This window comes from Talpa occidentalis, unplaced genomic scaffold, assembly GCF_014898055.3.
Source record: "Talpa occidentalis isolate TD23 unplaced genomic scaffold, MPIMG_talOcc4v2.1 talOcc4.15, whole genome shotgun sequence".
NCBI classification, from domain to species: domain Eukaryota; kingdom Metazoa; phylum Chordata; class Mammalia; order Eulipotyphla; family Talpidae; genus Talpa; species Talpa occidentalis.
Genome location: NW_023601543.1, coordinates 71,985,464 through 71,999,850, shown reverse-complemented (window position 1 = coordinate 71,999,850; position 14,387 = coordinate 71,985,464). Strand labels below are relative to the sequence as shown.

The 14,387-nt window shown below is 33.6% G+C and overlaps 1 protein-coding gene across 2 annotated transcripts in view; it reads left to right on the top strand.

The window, feature by feature from the left end:
- IL1RAPL1 (interleukin 1 receptor accessory protein like 1) overlaps positions 1–14,387 on the top strand; it is a 1,141,580-nt gene that overhangs the window by 850,152 nt on the left and 277,041 nt on the right. For both annotated transcript variants that reach the window (XM_037512572.2, XM_054695805.1), the window contains exon 6: positions 756–830. In XM_037512572.2, coding sequence (XP_037368469.2) covers positions 756–830 — 75 coding nt within the window. The remainder of the gene's footprint in view (positions 1–755; positions 831–14,387) is intronic.

The following is a 14,387-nucleotide window of genomic DNA, read 5'->3' as shown; positions in this document are numbered from 1 at the left end:
TAAAATGTAGAGAACTCTTTAAAAAGGAAAACTACCCATGTGCCCCCAAATAGACAAATGGATCAAGAAGATGTGATATATATACACAGTGGAATACTACTCAGCAATCAAAGACTCATACCACTTGTGGAAACATGGATGGAAATGGAAGGGATTATGCTAAAGCAAAATAAGTCAGAAATAAAAAGGCAAATACTGGATTTTTTCACTTATATGTGGAATTTATAAGTGAAAGACAAAGAGTCAGATAGAGGGGAAGGGGGTTGGGAAGCACAATGGACTATCGTGGTGGATTATGGGTGCTTGGGTGCTGGGACCACTATGGTTACATCACCAGAAGGGGGGATCCTATACTTGCAAAATACCTACAATTAATCAGTATTCCCTCAATTGAAGTATTCTTTTAAAAAGCTCACTTTAAAAAAAAAAAGAAAGAAAAACAATTTGCAGATTGAAAATATTCAGTGAATGTCAGTCATATATTCTTAAGGACTGACCCATCCTAATTCTGTACTTCAGCTGTCCCATATGACTATCAATTAGCAAGTGTATATTTGATTAATGTGCTATCTGATATCTGTACAGTTCTCCTGAAGAATCTTCTTACAGTGTGGAAGCCACTATGTGGTAGAATGCTTTGAAGCACTATTTATTCTAAAAATAAAAAAAATATTTGGGAAAATGAACTGTATTCTACCTTTCAATTCATGCAGAGTAAACATAAGTCATGTTATTACTATTTTGTTGTTTTTCAGCCCCTCTGACTGATAAGCCGCCCAAGCTTTTGTATCCTGTGGAAAGTAAAATGACAATTCAGGAGACCCAGCTGGGTGAGTAATTCTTTAATTCTAGTTAATACACATTTATCAATGCATTCTGACAGTGAATTAGCCTAGATTGTAACCTGATGTAGTACTCACTCTGAGCTGAGCCCATGTGTATTTAAATGGAACAAAATTAGAAAATACCAGCAAATATGGCCCTTCCATCACCCACAGTGCATGCATTAGCACCAAGCTGGACATATGGATATAAAAGCTCTTGTGTTGTTTGGATGGTTGTTGAAAAATGAGATGGGCTGAAGGTTTTACTGATGTTATTATAGTGTCATTTTATAAGGCATGAATTGATTTTAAAATAGGCAATATAGAACTATTTAAATTATAATATCCATTAATACATTAAAATACAATTTTTGAAAATTGGAAGAAAAGGTAGAGGTTCATGAAAGTAAATGTCACTATTACAGTTAAAGATCATTTTTATCCAATCAGGTATAATGGACATTATGCTAGTTAAGTTATGAATAACATATTAAATAAATGTGAGCAAGTGGCTTTTGGTTAAAAAGACTAATAGGTTTGGGACAAAAGAGCATGAACAGAATATGCTTTGATAAAAATGTTCAATTGTCCACAAATCAAGATTCTAACATCATTATCTTAGAGTTAAGCCTAGAAGTTCTGAGTCTGACTTAGAATATTCAGTTACACCAAATTATGGAAATTTTCACCTGTTAATCATAAATTTGTATAGCACATTTGATTATTTTCTCTTAGTTTTTGTTTTTATGTCAAATATAGTGTGCACACATATATAATAAACTTTAGCAGAAAATGATTTGTTTTTAGTGTTTGGATATAAAGGATTATCAAAAGTATTATTTAATATATTCCTGTTTGTTCATGAGTTTTATCTTACATGAACTATTTCAGAGTAGAAGTGTATGCACTGCCTACAGCTATAACAGAACCAGTAGTCCATGCTCTAAGTTAGCAATGATATTATGGTTCCTGGAGTGAGAATTTGGATTAAAATTAGAGTCTTCAAAATGAAGATTGCAGATGTGATAATCTGTTGTCATATGAATGACAACATATTCAAAGTTATAGTGCAAAAATATATACTGTAAAAATACTGTAGTCAGTGAATTTCTAACCTTGGAAATATTTACTGAACTTTGAGTGACAAACATATGCAGGATTTATCTATGTCAGGGTATTAATATGCTCCTTTGATGGTAAACCCAAGCCTTTGAGGTAATGCCGTTTACATGCAAGTAGTACTATCATGTCGTTTTGAGGTGAAAGACTACAAGCAGTATTAAAGTAATATTGTATGTGAAACAAATGTATTAAAATTGTGTCACACTCTTTATTCACACTGTGGTATATTGAAAGGCTACTTTATAAGGAAATTTTGAAATATAAATTCTCATAAGTGGCCATGCTCATGCCGACCTTGCAATAACTCCTAGATGTTTTTTCTAAGGAGTTACACAAATTGTAAATATCTTGGTCCATGAAAGAGTGGTTTATGGTACCACTTATCTGTAGTGAACATAATGAAAGTGAAATTAATTGTATCTCTTACTTGACAATCTAATTAAAATAATTTTATGATTGATGGTTACCTAGTGGCTTTCCTTATATATTATCCCTGAATTTGGAGTAAATTAGACTGTACTCTACCTCCCACTAGTGTTTTACAAAGTGGAATAAGTAATTTGCAAAACTATTTTTGTTAAAGATTACTTTTTCTTGAACAAAAATTATAAGAAGTAATCAAATAGAATTGAAAACATGAAAAGTTCTTATGCTAACTGGAAGGTTTGGTCATTATATGTTCATTTTTTAAAAGGTGGACATTACCGTTATCAAAATGCTCCAGGAATTATTCTAATGAACTACTTTACTGTCACTGCCAAAAGGAGCATAAACTCTCAACACAAACCAAACAGAACACATCAACATGGAATTTGAATTCTTTTTAGAAAACTTATTTTTGTTTTGTTTTCTGATTCTATAATAGGATAAATAATAAGACAAATCATTTACCAGTTAAAGATATGTAACCTTAATCCTTGAAGTTTTGAGCAACACCTGACTTGAAATAATTATCTTGCTAGTGTTGTTATTTAATAGTATCAGAACAGGTGAACAAAGGTAAGTGAAAATAGGAAATAATATTAAGAAACAAACAAAAATAAAAGATGACTTGAATTGCCTAAAATATATATTTGTTTTCTGCAATACATGATTTGCCTTTTTGCCTTCTTGGGAATGTAATTTTTGCCCTGTCTAGATTTGGAAGTTTAGCAGGCTCAAAATGTGATATTGCATACTAATAAAGGGGAACTGAGTGAAGAGTCATGGGGTGGGGAGTAAGAAGGGTGACCAGGAGCCTCAGTTTGATGAGAGATTTATAACTAGAACCTACTCTTCTGAGAAGCTAGAATTGCCAACAACATTTCATTTGCCAAGAGCTCAGAGGTCTGACTCAATGTTGTCCTAAATTGAGGGTTGCCCTCAGAGGATGATAAGCCCCTGTATGATAAAACCACTGTATGGAAATTGTGCAAAGCTGAGTTTGTACCTGTCTGGTGACCTTAACTCGAACGTCCTGGCTAAACTACCCATACTTGCTTCTGACTTTGGTAACATTAAATTCATCATTTCTCTAGCTTATTGGCAAATATATCAAACTCATGAGTAATAACTTAGATAAAATCATGAACTGTATGGATTTGTCTTCATCTCCAAATTCTCTTTTCTCTGCCATTGCTGGCCGTGTTTACCTTTCCTTTTCCACATTCCTTGGGTCTTCCTTTTCTTCCAGTTCTTTCCTCTTCTGAAAACTAGAAACATACTGATAGTGATCATTTAAACTATTTCAGTGGAGAAGAAAGCAAAAGGCACTAAAAAGCAAAATACTTATGAAAAAAATTAATAGCAACTAAATTTGTATAAAATATGTAAATTGGTAGGTTTGAATTTCCATCAATATGTGATCACTGCCTAACATTTCCATTTTAAGTGGTATTTGTGTGCAATTTCTAAATGCGAAGAAATTACTTCGTCCTTTTAAATAACTTTCAGGCATCAGCAAATGTATGGACAGTACTTTTTTGGGCAAAAGGCCCAGAAATCACACTGTACAATTCTGAAGGTCAATCTAGGAGGTGAGCCTGACTTAGTCCTTTCAGGCAGCTGTAATCAAGGGAATCAAAAGGCAGACATCATTGTCCTGCTGGGCTTGAGCCCTGAGGATGTCAATCAGATACTTCTTGTTATGGCTGAGAGCCCATTTTCAGAACCATCCAGAACAGAAGATGGCATATTCCATTATTACCAAACTCAAAGAGTAGAAATCCATTGTATTCTGGACCTAATGAGGCACATTATATTTTGCCACTTAGAATTTACTGAAAAGTATCATTAATTGCTCATCCAGCTCTGGGAGGCCCTTTATTCAAATATTGGTTTTGTCTTAAAAAAATAAATAGGTTAATGGTAGAAATTTTGGAGAAATACAGAAAAGAATCTTGTTTTTTATTCTTTACGTTGTGTAAAAACATTGTTTCTAATATTCTCAGGAGATAGCTTCTTAATAGCTACATGATGTTTATATGACTGTCCTATAACTTCATATATGCTGGAAATTTGGATTTTTCTAGTTTTCATCATCATAAATAATGATGTCATGATCTTTACCTATATATTTTCTCTTGACTATATAATTATTTCAAAAGAAAAGATTCCTAGTAGGACAAACAAGGAGTAAAAGAAAATAATTACATCAGTGATTCCTGCTACTTGTATTTTAACTCTTGTGAGAGAAGGTGTACAAACGTTCAGCAGTACAAGACAATTAGCATAACGTTTTAATATTTGTAAAGTTGATAAAAATGATACATCTTTGTAACATAGGTCTCTTGATGGAAAAGTCACTTTCTTTTGGTATCAGAATCACTTCTTCCTCCTCCCTCTTATTGCTTTCTCACTACTCATTGAATACAAGTGACTTCTCTTTTTTTTCAGGATTATGTACAGTTGGATGGTTTCAAATCAATCCAGTCCATTTAGATAACTGTCGATGTTGGTGAAATACAGAGACCTCAGTGAATGTCTATAATCTCCATCCATCTTCTTCTCTTTCTTATCCTAATGCTCAACTGAGAACTTCCTCTAGATTCTGTGTTCCTTAATATTAAATACAGTGTACTTTTCTGATCTAGTCTGGGAATAAGGAATGTCAGCAAATACTAATTGATAATAAGGTGTATATGCCACAAAAGGCATCCATGTCCAAGTTTGCTGCAAGAAAAAGTAATACAACTGAACTGAATAAGCTGCCTAATGGTGCTGTTACTTTTCTTGCATGTTTTCTTTTTTTTTTTTGTTAAATTTGTTAAAACACCAAACACTCATGTGTATGAGTAAGTAGCAAGGGTTTACCAGACATTAATATCTGGATGAAAATAGTTGATGACAATATTTGAAGCCCTAGTGATTTTTGAACTGACCTGGAAAAGGGACACAGTTAAGTACAGATTAGTTAAAATGTAATGTCACATTAGAAGTTAACTAGTACACCTTTCCCTGTAACATCATATAATAGTTTGCAAAAGTTTAAATTTCATGTAGACCCAGGGAAAATATCCATATATTATATAATAGATACTGATTGATATTTTTATAGGAAAACTTTTTGTCATGAAAACTGTATGTTTGATTTGCTTTTATCCAAAAATAATTAGTTATTGAAGTAGTATCTACTTTGATCTTTTGTATGTCATGCAATTGTGTGTATAAATGTACTGTGCATGGGATGGGTTTTGTTACAAATAGGCTAGTTATTTTTAATCCAAGGAAATCATGGGAATTATTTTACAGAATGAAAAATAGCCCTCTAACATAGATCCATATTTCCATAATTGTTATTTTCCTGAAATAAAGCACATTTTTTCTATATCATTAGTATACTATCTTACTAAAGTTGGGAAGCCTTTTGGTTTCCTTTCTTATTTAGACAAGTACTTAATATCAATACCTTAGAAACAAAACAATGTAGGTGCTAAATTTTATACCTAATTCTGAAAGTGGCTTTCAAGACTGTTGATTCTAAAAAATACTTTGTTGCTGAGTAATGCAAGTGGTACAAATCTGACCTTCATTCCTAGAGATAAGGAAGTCAGCACTGAATTTTCCATTTACAATTACTCTTCCTGTTGTCATGAGCAAATGTAATGCTGTTGACTCTGGTTTTGCTGCACCATAGGGAATATATGAGGTATATTTCCAGTGATGAACTCATATAATAAAAAATTATAAAACTACCCTTTCACTCTGGATAAAAATATTCACATCCCACTCCACATTTTAGTTAAAAAATGATATACTTGGTGCCCATTTGAGGAAGACATGCAGATAAGCATAATTCCACTGTCTGAAATAAAGCTTGTTAGACATAAATTAGATCTTCTGGACAAGTAGACATCATAATTAAAGCATGTAAAGGCAAATAAAGTCTGGTAGTATAATTACTCAATCTGATGGCGTTCAGTTCTACTCAATCCAAATTTATTGTGCCATGATAAATGAAAGTAATAACTCTTGACAGCTGTTGTGGTCTGATATCTTACTTTTGAAAAGAAAAGCACCTTAAAATTGTGATTCTACATAGAGGAGGAATATATTTTTATATTAACATTTAGTTCATATTTCATATCCTTATTCAAATGTTTGCTCAATAAATGGAAACTAGTCTTAGTATCATTATGTGACCTAGCTTGTATACATCTCACAGATTCTCAAAATTGAAGTTTTTCCTTAATGGCAGAGAGGAGATAATGGGAAACAAATGCCACTTGGCATTCTTTCTTTAAAAATTGCTCTCTAAGCAGAAGTCAGACTTCCTTTTTAAGTGTTAAACATTGAAGGCCTAGAGCTATGATACACTTGAAACCCATACACAGATGAAAATGGAGGTTCGAACAGCTCTGTGGGCCACTGATACCTGAAAGTTAGGAAGCCATTTGAAGCATTTGTTAACACGTTTTAAAAACTGAAATAGAGAATGTGAGACTGCTTGTTTCTAACTTGGAACCTGGAAGGGAGAGAAGATGGGTAGAAAGAAAGGGTCCAAGAAAGTGTTGTCACAAAACCAGTGAGGAGAGTTTGTTGAAACTCCGGACTGTCTATTTCTGGTCTAATTTGTTGGACACCAGCAAGAATCATGCATATTGCTCTGTTGGTACAGCACTAAGACTACTATTTTATTTGTTGTTGGCCAGTTAAGAAACTACATATGCTCTATGATGTTGGAACTGGTGAGTTGGTGGTTGGCGTACTATGGTGGTAATACCTGATGGGGGTAACCCAATATTGCTTCAGTTAAAAATGAATAAATATATAAATATAAACAGAAGAAACTGCATATGTGTAAGTCTTCAGAAATATAGATTTAGGAACTTTATGGAGTGGAGGGACTTTGGTAGTTACAAATCAAATCCTTCTCTTTAAATGGTTACACGATTTTACATCACAAAATTTACTAAAACAAATTTGTTACATCATCTTCATTTTATTTTTCTGCCTCTTTTTCTTCTATTTCTCTTCTTATCATCATCATCATCACCATCATCATTACTAGGTTACAGTAAGGATGCAGCATATGACAGTAGTTCTATGTTCAGGTCATTCTGTCAGACAGTCCTATGTCAAAGTCCCCTTACTACAGCTGTAACCTTGTATAAACAGCCCTCATTTTACTAGTCAATAAAAGAAGCATATGATAATACCTTCCTCTGTGAAATTAGTGTAGGTATTTAATGAGATAATCATAAAATTTAGTACCTTTCTTGGTATATATTAAGTAGTCAATACATGATTGTCTCCAGTAGTTAAAATATTTGAATGCTATAAATATAGAAGAGTCCTGCAATGCATCTTGAATGTCAATGATTGTTTGAATGTGTTTATATTCTTACCAGAGTGGCATACTATGGCAGCAGACATAGGATGGGTTAATATTTTTGAAAATTAATTTCCATTTCCCTTCTAAGAATTCAATATGCATACTAATTTTTCTACTTAATGAGACATAATCTTAAAGGAGTCATTGATTTTAGATTACTTAATTCTTAAACAAATCTATCCAAATGCATATGTAAATGCATAGTTTAATGGAAGAAACTAATCTCCATCCTCTTTTTAAAAAAAAAGGCTATGTAATAGACACCATGTTGTATGGATTTATAAATTGACATTGAAAAGAAAATTTGAGAAAAATTCTTTTTCTAAGCTATGGGAATTCAGATATAATATCCTTTTAAGGCATGGGACATGAGAATAATTTTGCAAAACATCAAACCATCATGTCTGTCAAGTTTCTTCTGAAGGTTTGGTGGTAGTCATCTTTATTTTATAGAAAAGTACTACTTTTCCTCTGACAAGTACTGTTATCACAAAGCTTAATGATTGAAGTTTACTAGCATAGAAAAGTGCAGTGAGTATCCTATGTTAACAAGAACTCCTTCTGAATTTGCAAAGTAAATGCCAAGTTATCAGAAATAAACCTATCAAAGTGCATTATGGTGTAGAATATTGAAAGGTTTCAGAATAAGAGTCTGCACCACATGACTGATGTTCATTAAAATAGAATCTATAAAAAGACCCACATCATTTAAAATTTGAATATAAAGAGAGATGTTCATCCATAAATTTCCTCTCAAATTTTGGCTAAATAACTGAGCATTCCTAAATTATATGCAGACTCTTCATGAAAAATAACTTGTGCTTGAATATGATTATGAAAATAGATCAGTATTTTATGGCTTAATGTTAAAATACTTAGTATTCCATGCATACCTTACTTTACCAACTTAGTATGTTCCTACAGATTTGTGGGTAAATTGAATCATCATAATTTCAGAGAAGTGTTCCCTTCATTTTTGATTGATCTTTAATTAGTAGTGGTTTAACATGTGACTTTTAAGAGGCTCTGCCCCCCCATCTCTCTTAAGCAGTTAATGATCAATGAAAGATTTATACTCACAAGGGAAATATTCTATTTAAAGAACTCTGTGGTGACTAATTTCATATTATATAAGAAATCTTTTATAATTAAATAATCATCTTTATAGCTTTTCTGAGCTGGATTTTTACATTTTCATATGATGAACTTCATTGATAGGAAACTATAATTGGTATTTCTAACCAATCCAGATAAAGGATCATCCACCCCTCACCTCGTATCACTTATCCCTTGTCTGTCAGTGGAAATAAATATCCCCATTGTGATTTTTTTGCCTCCTCTGAGGAAATACTAAATTTATAATACCAGTTTTAGAATCATTAGTACTTTATTTTAGTCTCATTCTTTGAAAATCCATGTAGTAGAGTAGGTAATTTGAGTAACCAGAATATGTCATGCTTAATTATGACAAAATGGTTTATTTTTATAAGGGATAATTATTTTTATTGAAATAGCATTAGTTTATAACATTATAACATTATAACAGGTTTCAGGCATACAGAATTATAAATCAGCAACTGTATATGCTATATTATATTCATTACCAGAATTATGGTTTCCATCCATCAACATGCAGTTGATCACTTTTACTTGATTTATGCACCCTATTCCCCCTTCCCTCTGGTAGCCACTATTTTGTTCTTAAAGTCAAAAATGTTTGTTATTTGTTTAGCTCATTTTGTTTAGTTCATTCATTTGTTCAATTTGTCTACCACATATGAATGAAATCATTCAGTGTTTGTCTTTCTACATCACACATATTTCACTAAACATAATATCCCCTAGTTGCATCCATGTTGTTGCAAGTGGTAGGATTTTGACTTTTTTGATTCTGAGTAGTATTCCATTGTGTGCTAATCAAAAAGACAAGAAATAAGTGTTGGAGAGGATGAAGAGAGAAGGGATCCCTTGTACACTTTGTTTGGAATGTAAATGGGTCCTCAAAAAATTAATACCCACTCCTGGGTATTTATCCAAAGAATACAATGACACTAATTCAAAGAAATAGATGTGCATTGATGTTCATCACAGTATTATTACAATAGACAAGAGTTGGAAACTTCCTATGTGTCCATCTACAAAAGAGTGGCTAAAGAAGCTGTGTTTTTTGTTAAAAAATATTCATGTGTATTTAATAGTGTTTTTCATTTTACTCTAAAGGTATAAACAGTGAAGTTCAATTTGTTACTTTATGAATGAAGCTACTTCCAGATGTGCCTACACATATACTGCAAAACATGCCAGATAAGCCCAACCCATAGCGTATACAAGAGGTTTTAAGACTTGAGCCTCACAACACACTCTAGTGAAGAGGCCTCTTTTCTAATTCTCACCACTCAGAAGCTCAATGTTACTTTTTCAGAAATGCTAGGGATTTAAAAAAAAATTGTAGTGAAAATTGTAAATTATGGTCACAGCTTCTATTAGCCAATTGAATAATTTAGAAAGGAAAAGGGTTGATGGTCTTTTTTCCAAAATAATCTGCACTGACTTAATTCTTGGGCCAAATTCTCATCAGAAGATATCTCCCACTTCCAGTTCACAATGAGTCCAGAAAGACTGCAAGTTGCTTGGGATTTTGGGAAAATTGGCAATTCCCTCTTCCCTCTCTTCACCCTCAATGGTCTTTTGAAAATTACAGGCAGACTGCAGGTTTTTTCACTCACAGAGAACTTTTGTTTGTAGTTTAATAAAAGAAGGACACCTATCTCAGACTTACCTGCTGAAGAATTGTGTTCATAGAAGCTCAGCAGTTCTTGAGTAGGAAGCGAACAAAAGAAATATGAATTTAATTCATGGAAAAATTAAATTGAATGTATCCTGTCACATCAAGCCATCACTAGAAATAGGATACTAACAATATGATGAGTTCTAGGAAGATTTGAGATTATTACTGCAAAACTTCAGTAAGAAGCAATTATGTGAAATAACTTAGGAAAAGTTGAGTAAACGTGTTTTTTGCTTTTTCTTCTTAAAAGAGAAGTTTTAGTGTTTCTGATGAGCATGTCTTTCTGATTTGGTAATGTAAATTATCTTGGCAAATTTAAGACTTTTAATCAATCGATTATGCTTTTCAAATGCTTTCTGAATAATATACCTAATTTTGGCTAAAATTACTTGGGATGCAATTAGACTATTATTATGCACCCTGCTTATTATGTGCAGCCTATTTATAAGTAGTATGAGTACTTAGTTCAGAATTATATGTCACATATTTATAAAAGGATTTACACAATGATATTTTTTCTTATATATAAATGTAATTTGTGATGATTTTCTTAAAGTCCATCTCTATTTCCCATGAATAATGTATTTTCAGTACAAGAACGCTTATTAGGATTTGGTACTAATTAAAGAGTGAGAGTAACGTTTTTATGTAATTGGAGATAAATAAAATAAGTGAATTTTATATTAGATGAATACATGAGCTATTAACTTCAGGTACAGTTAAGTATCACAAAGAACATCAGTTACTATATATGAAAGAAGAGTTAAATCAAGAGGAATTTCTACTGTTGACAGATTTCAGAGCACAGAGGCCTCTATTTTCTTTCAGTCACTATATGCATGAAATAAAATAGAGAACTGAGGCAAGCAGATCAACACTTTAGGAGGAAAATTTTCCAGAAAAATTTATTTCCATTGCAAATACTTGGCCATTTCAAGTAAAAGTTAATTTGAGCCTTTTGTTGTTGTTGGATCAAGTTCTTGTGCCTAGGCAGTTCACACTTGAACAATCTCAGCTTCTGCTATTTCATGGTCAATGCTCTGATCACAAGTGACAAACCACTTAAGAGGCAAGAGTGGTGCTGGTTTCAAGGACATCTGAAACAATGCTAGAATGTTCTTGTTTAATTTTTTTCTCTTCTTCTCACTGCATATCCTCCTTACTTCTTTAATAGAAGTGAGTGTGGCAGGAATATGCAGAGTGAGAGCATGGCTTTGCTCAGATCTAACTAGGGGGGAAAGTGGAGTTCAGAACCTATCTGGAGTTTGAGATGCCCTGAGGAGGAAGGCTGATTGGCCTAGCTTAGGTTACAGATGGAAATTTTGAACAAATTGCCATGTCATCAGATCTGAGGAGCCTTATCTTTGCAAATATTGTATGCCCTCTCTCTGGTGGAAGAAAGCCTGCATGTTTGTGTGAGAATGGGAATGGGAATGGGAAAAGAAACTTATCCCAAAAGAAGGTAGAGAGGAATTAATAGTTACTGCAGAGGTTTTATTTTCATATTTAGTATTTGTTTCTTTAAAGTCCTTAGCTACATTTTATTAATTTAGTTATCATCTTTATTATATCTCTCCATTAAGTTATTGGGGGCAGAAGTAGCCTGGTATGTTTGAGTGCAGTCCCTCCGAGACTGAAAATTCTTCCTTGACTCTCCTCTCAACCAATACTGTCATCCTCTCCTCTGCATCTGCGGTGTGTACTTCTCAGCTGCACTGCATCCATCTTAACCACTGTTTCTACATGTTATCACTCAACCTTGACACTGAAGTCAGACATAGAGCAAATGTCAGATACTCAGCTATTAAAGACATTTCCAGGTAAAAAGACATGACTCCTGAAAAGACAGAAATGTTACAGCATGGGTTACAAAGTCAAGTTCACGTAATATAAATTTGTAAAGTAAGGCCAGGCACAATGCAATAAAGAGTGTTGGAAATCATAGTGAAGTGGGGAACATAACCTACAGGAATTTAAATTCATTTTACCATATGGGCCAAATAAAATTATGTCTGGTGCATAACTTTAGTCCAATGGTCTCAGTTATCTGGTTCCTCGATTGGTAGATCCAGTGTTCATATCACTTTATCTTATGATATGGTACTGTGGAGCCACCTTAAAAGCCATGCAGGTTTATACAATGAGATGCCAACTCATTCCCATGAGAATGGCCCATATAAAAAAAAAAAAAAAAACAGAAATGACAAATGTTAGAGAGGGTATGGGGGAAAAAGGACCCTCATATACTGTTAGTGGGAATGTAGATTGGTCCAGCCCCTATAGAAAACAAAAAACAGTACGGAGGTTTTTTCGAAATATTAAAAATAGATATGTCATGTGATCCAGAAAACCACTTCTTGGTATTATCCAAAGTCTGCAAAAAACACTAATTTGAAAGAATATATGCACACCCATGTTCATTGCTGCACTGTTTATAATGGCCAAGTTATGGAAGTAACCTAAGGGCCCAGTGACTGATGAGTGGATTAAGAAGCTGCGGTACATATACAGGATGGAATACTACTCAGCTATTCAAAAAAAAGATGAAATCCTGACATCTACAATATGGGTGGAACTGGAGGGGATTGTACTAAGTGAAATAAGAGAGAGAGAGAGAAAGACAAATAGCGAATGATTTCACTCATATATGGACTATAAAGAAACAAAACAATAGAAAAGACAAAATTAAAACATAACAAAGTCTAGATATACTGAAAACTGAGGTCCCTGGAGGTGGGGCAGGGCATAGGAACAAAGAGAGCAGGGCACGCAATGGTCTATGGTACATGGATATAGGTGCTCCAGTGGTGGGTGTGGTGTGGTAACACACATCTGAGGAAGTGTGAACCTAGTCCCCTGAATTACGCACAATGCTGTAAGTCAATGTTACTTCAACAACAACAAAAAAAAAATGAAATATCCAATAAAATAAGTAGATGTCCTAAGTCAAAAAATAATTATGTAGGTTTATAGCAAGATCTGCATTCAGAATGGCTATCATGGAATATGAATCTGCTCCATCATGCTGTAGGTTAGAAAATGCTATAGGTTTGACTGACTTGTAACATATTTGAAACATCTAATATAAAAAAATCTATCATCAGAAAATCAGGGAGTTTAGAGCAGCACAGTTAATTATGAAAAGAGACTTACCCTTCAGGTGATAATCATGGAGGTAGAATCCAATGGGCAAATTCTCTTTAGTGATCTGGTCCTACAGAGAAGCTATGCCTATTTTGTTATCAAATACTGTCTAAATTAACAAAAATAGAAACTTCTGTTAATTATTCTGGCAGAATTTTTACTTACTTCTCTTTCTACATATTTTCCCCGGGTACATCCTTGCTCCTAGGGCTCCATATTTGAGAACGAACATATCCTAACTCACTTGCAGACATGTACCAAGAGAAGGATGGACTGTAGGGTCACTGAATAGACTTGCCTTGTGAATAAGAACCCGCATGCCATGGCTTTCATGAGTTTAATGCAATCATCAGAGGTGAAGGAGGCAGATAAAGAAGCCCAGGATTCTGGTTGAGTTACGTAGGTCTAACAGGGAAGCCAAGAAATAAATCAAATCCAGATTAGACACCAGAGAACAGATCAAATGGCTGTTGAAGGTCCTCAGAGCAGCAGGTTGAGTTTAGAAATAAATAGGGGTTAAAGGACACTTCAAGTCATACATAGTTCAGCCAGAAAACTAGTCATGAATAGACAGTTAAATGGCATCTTGAGTTTGGGGCAAATCTTTAAAGCTTAGTCAAGTGGATCATATAATCTCAGAGGCTAAGCATGTGCCCTACCACTGAGCTACACCCCTATGTTTATAGCAGCACTGTTT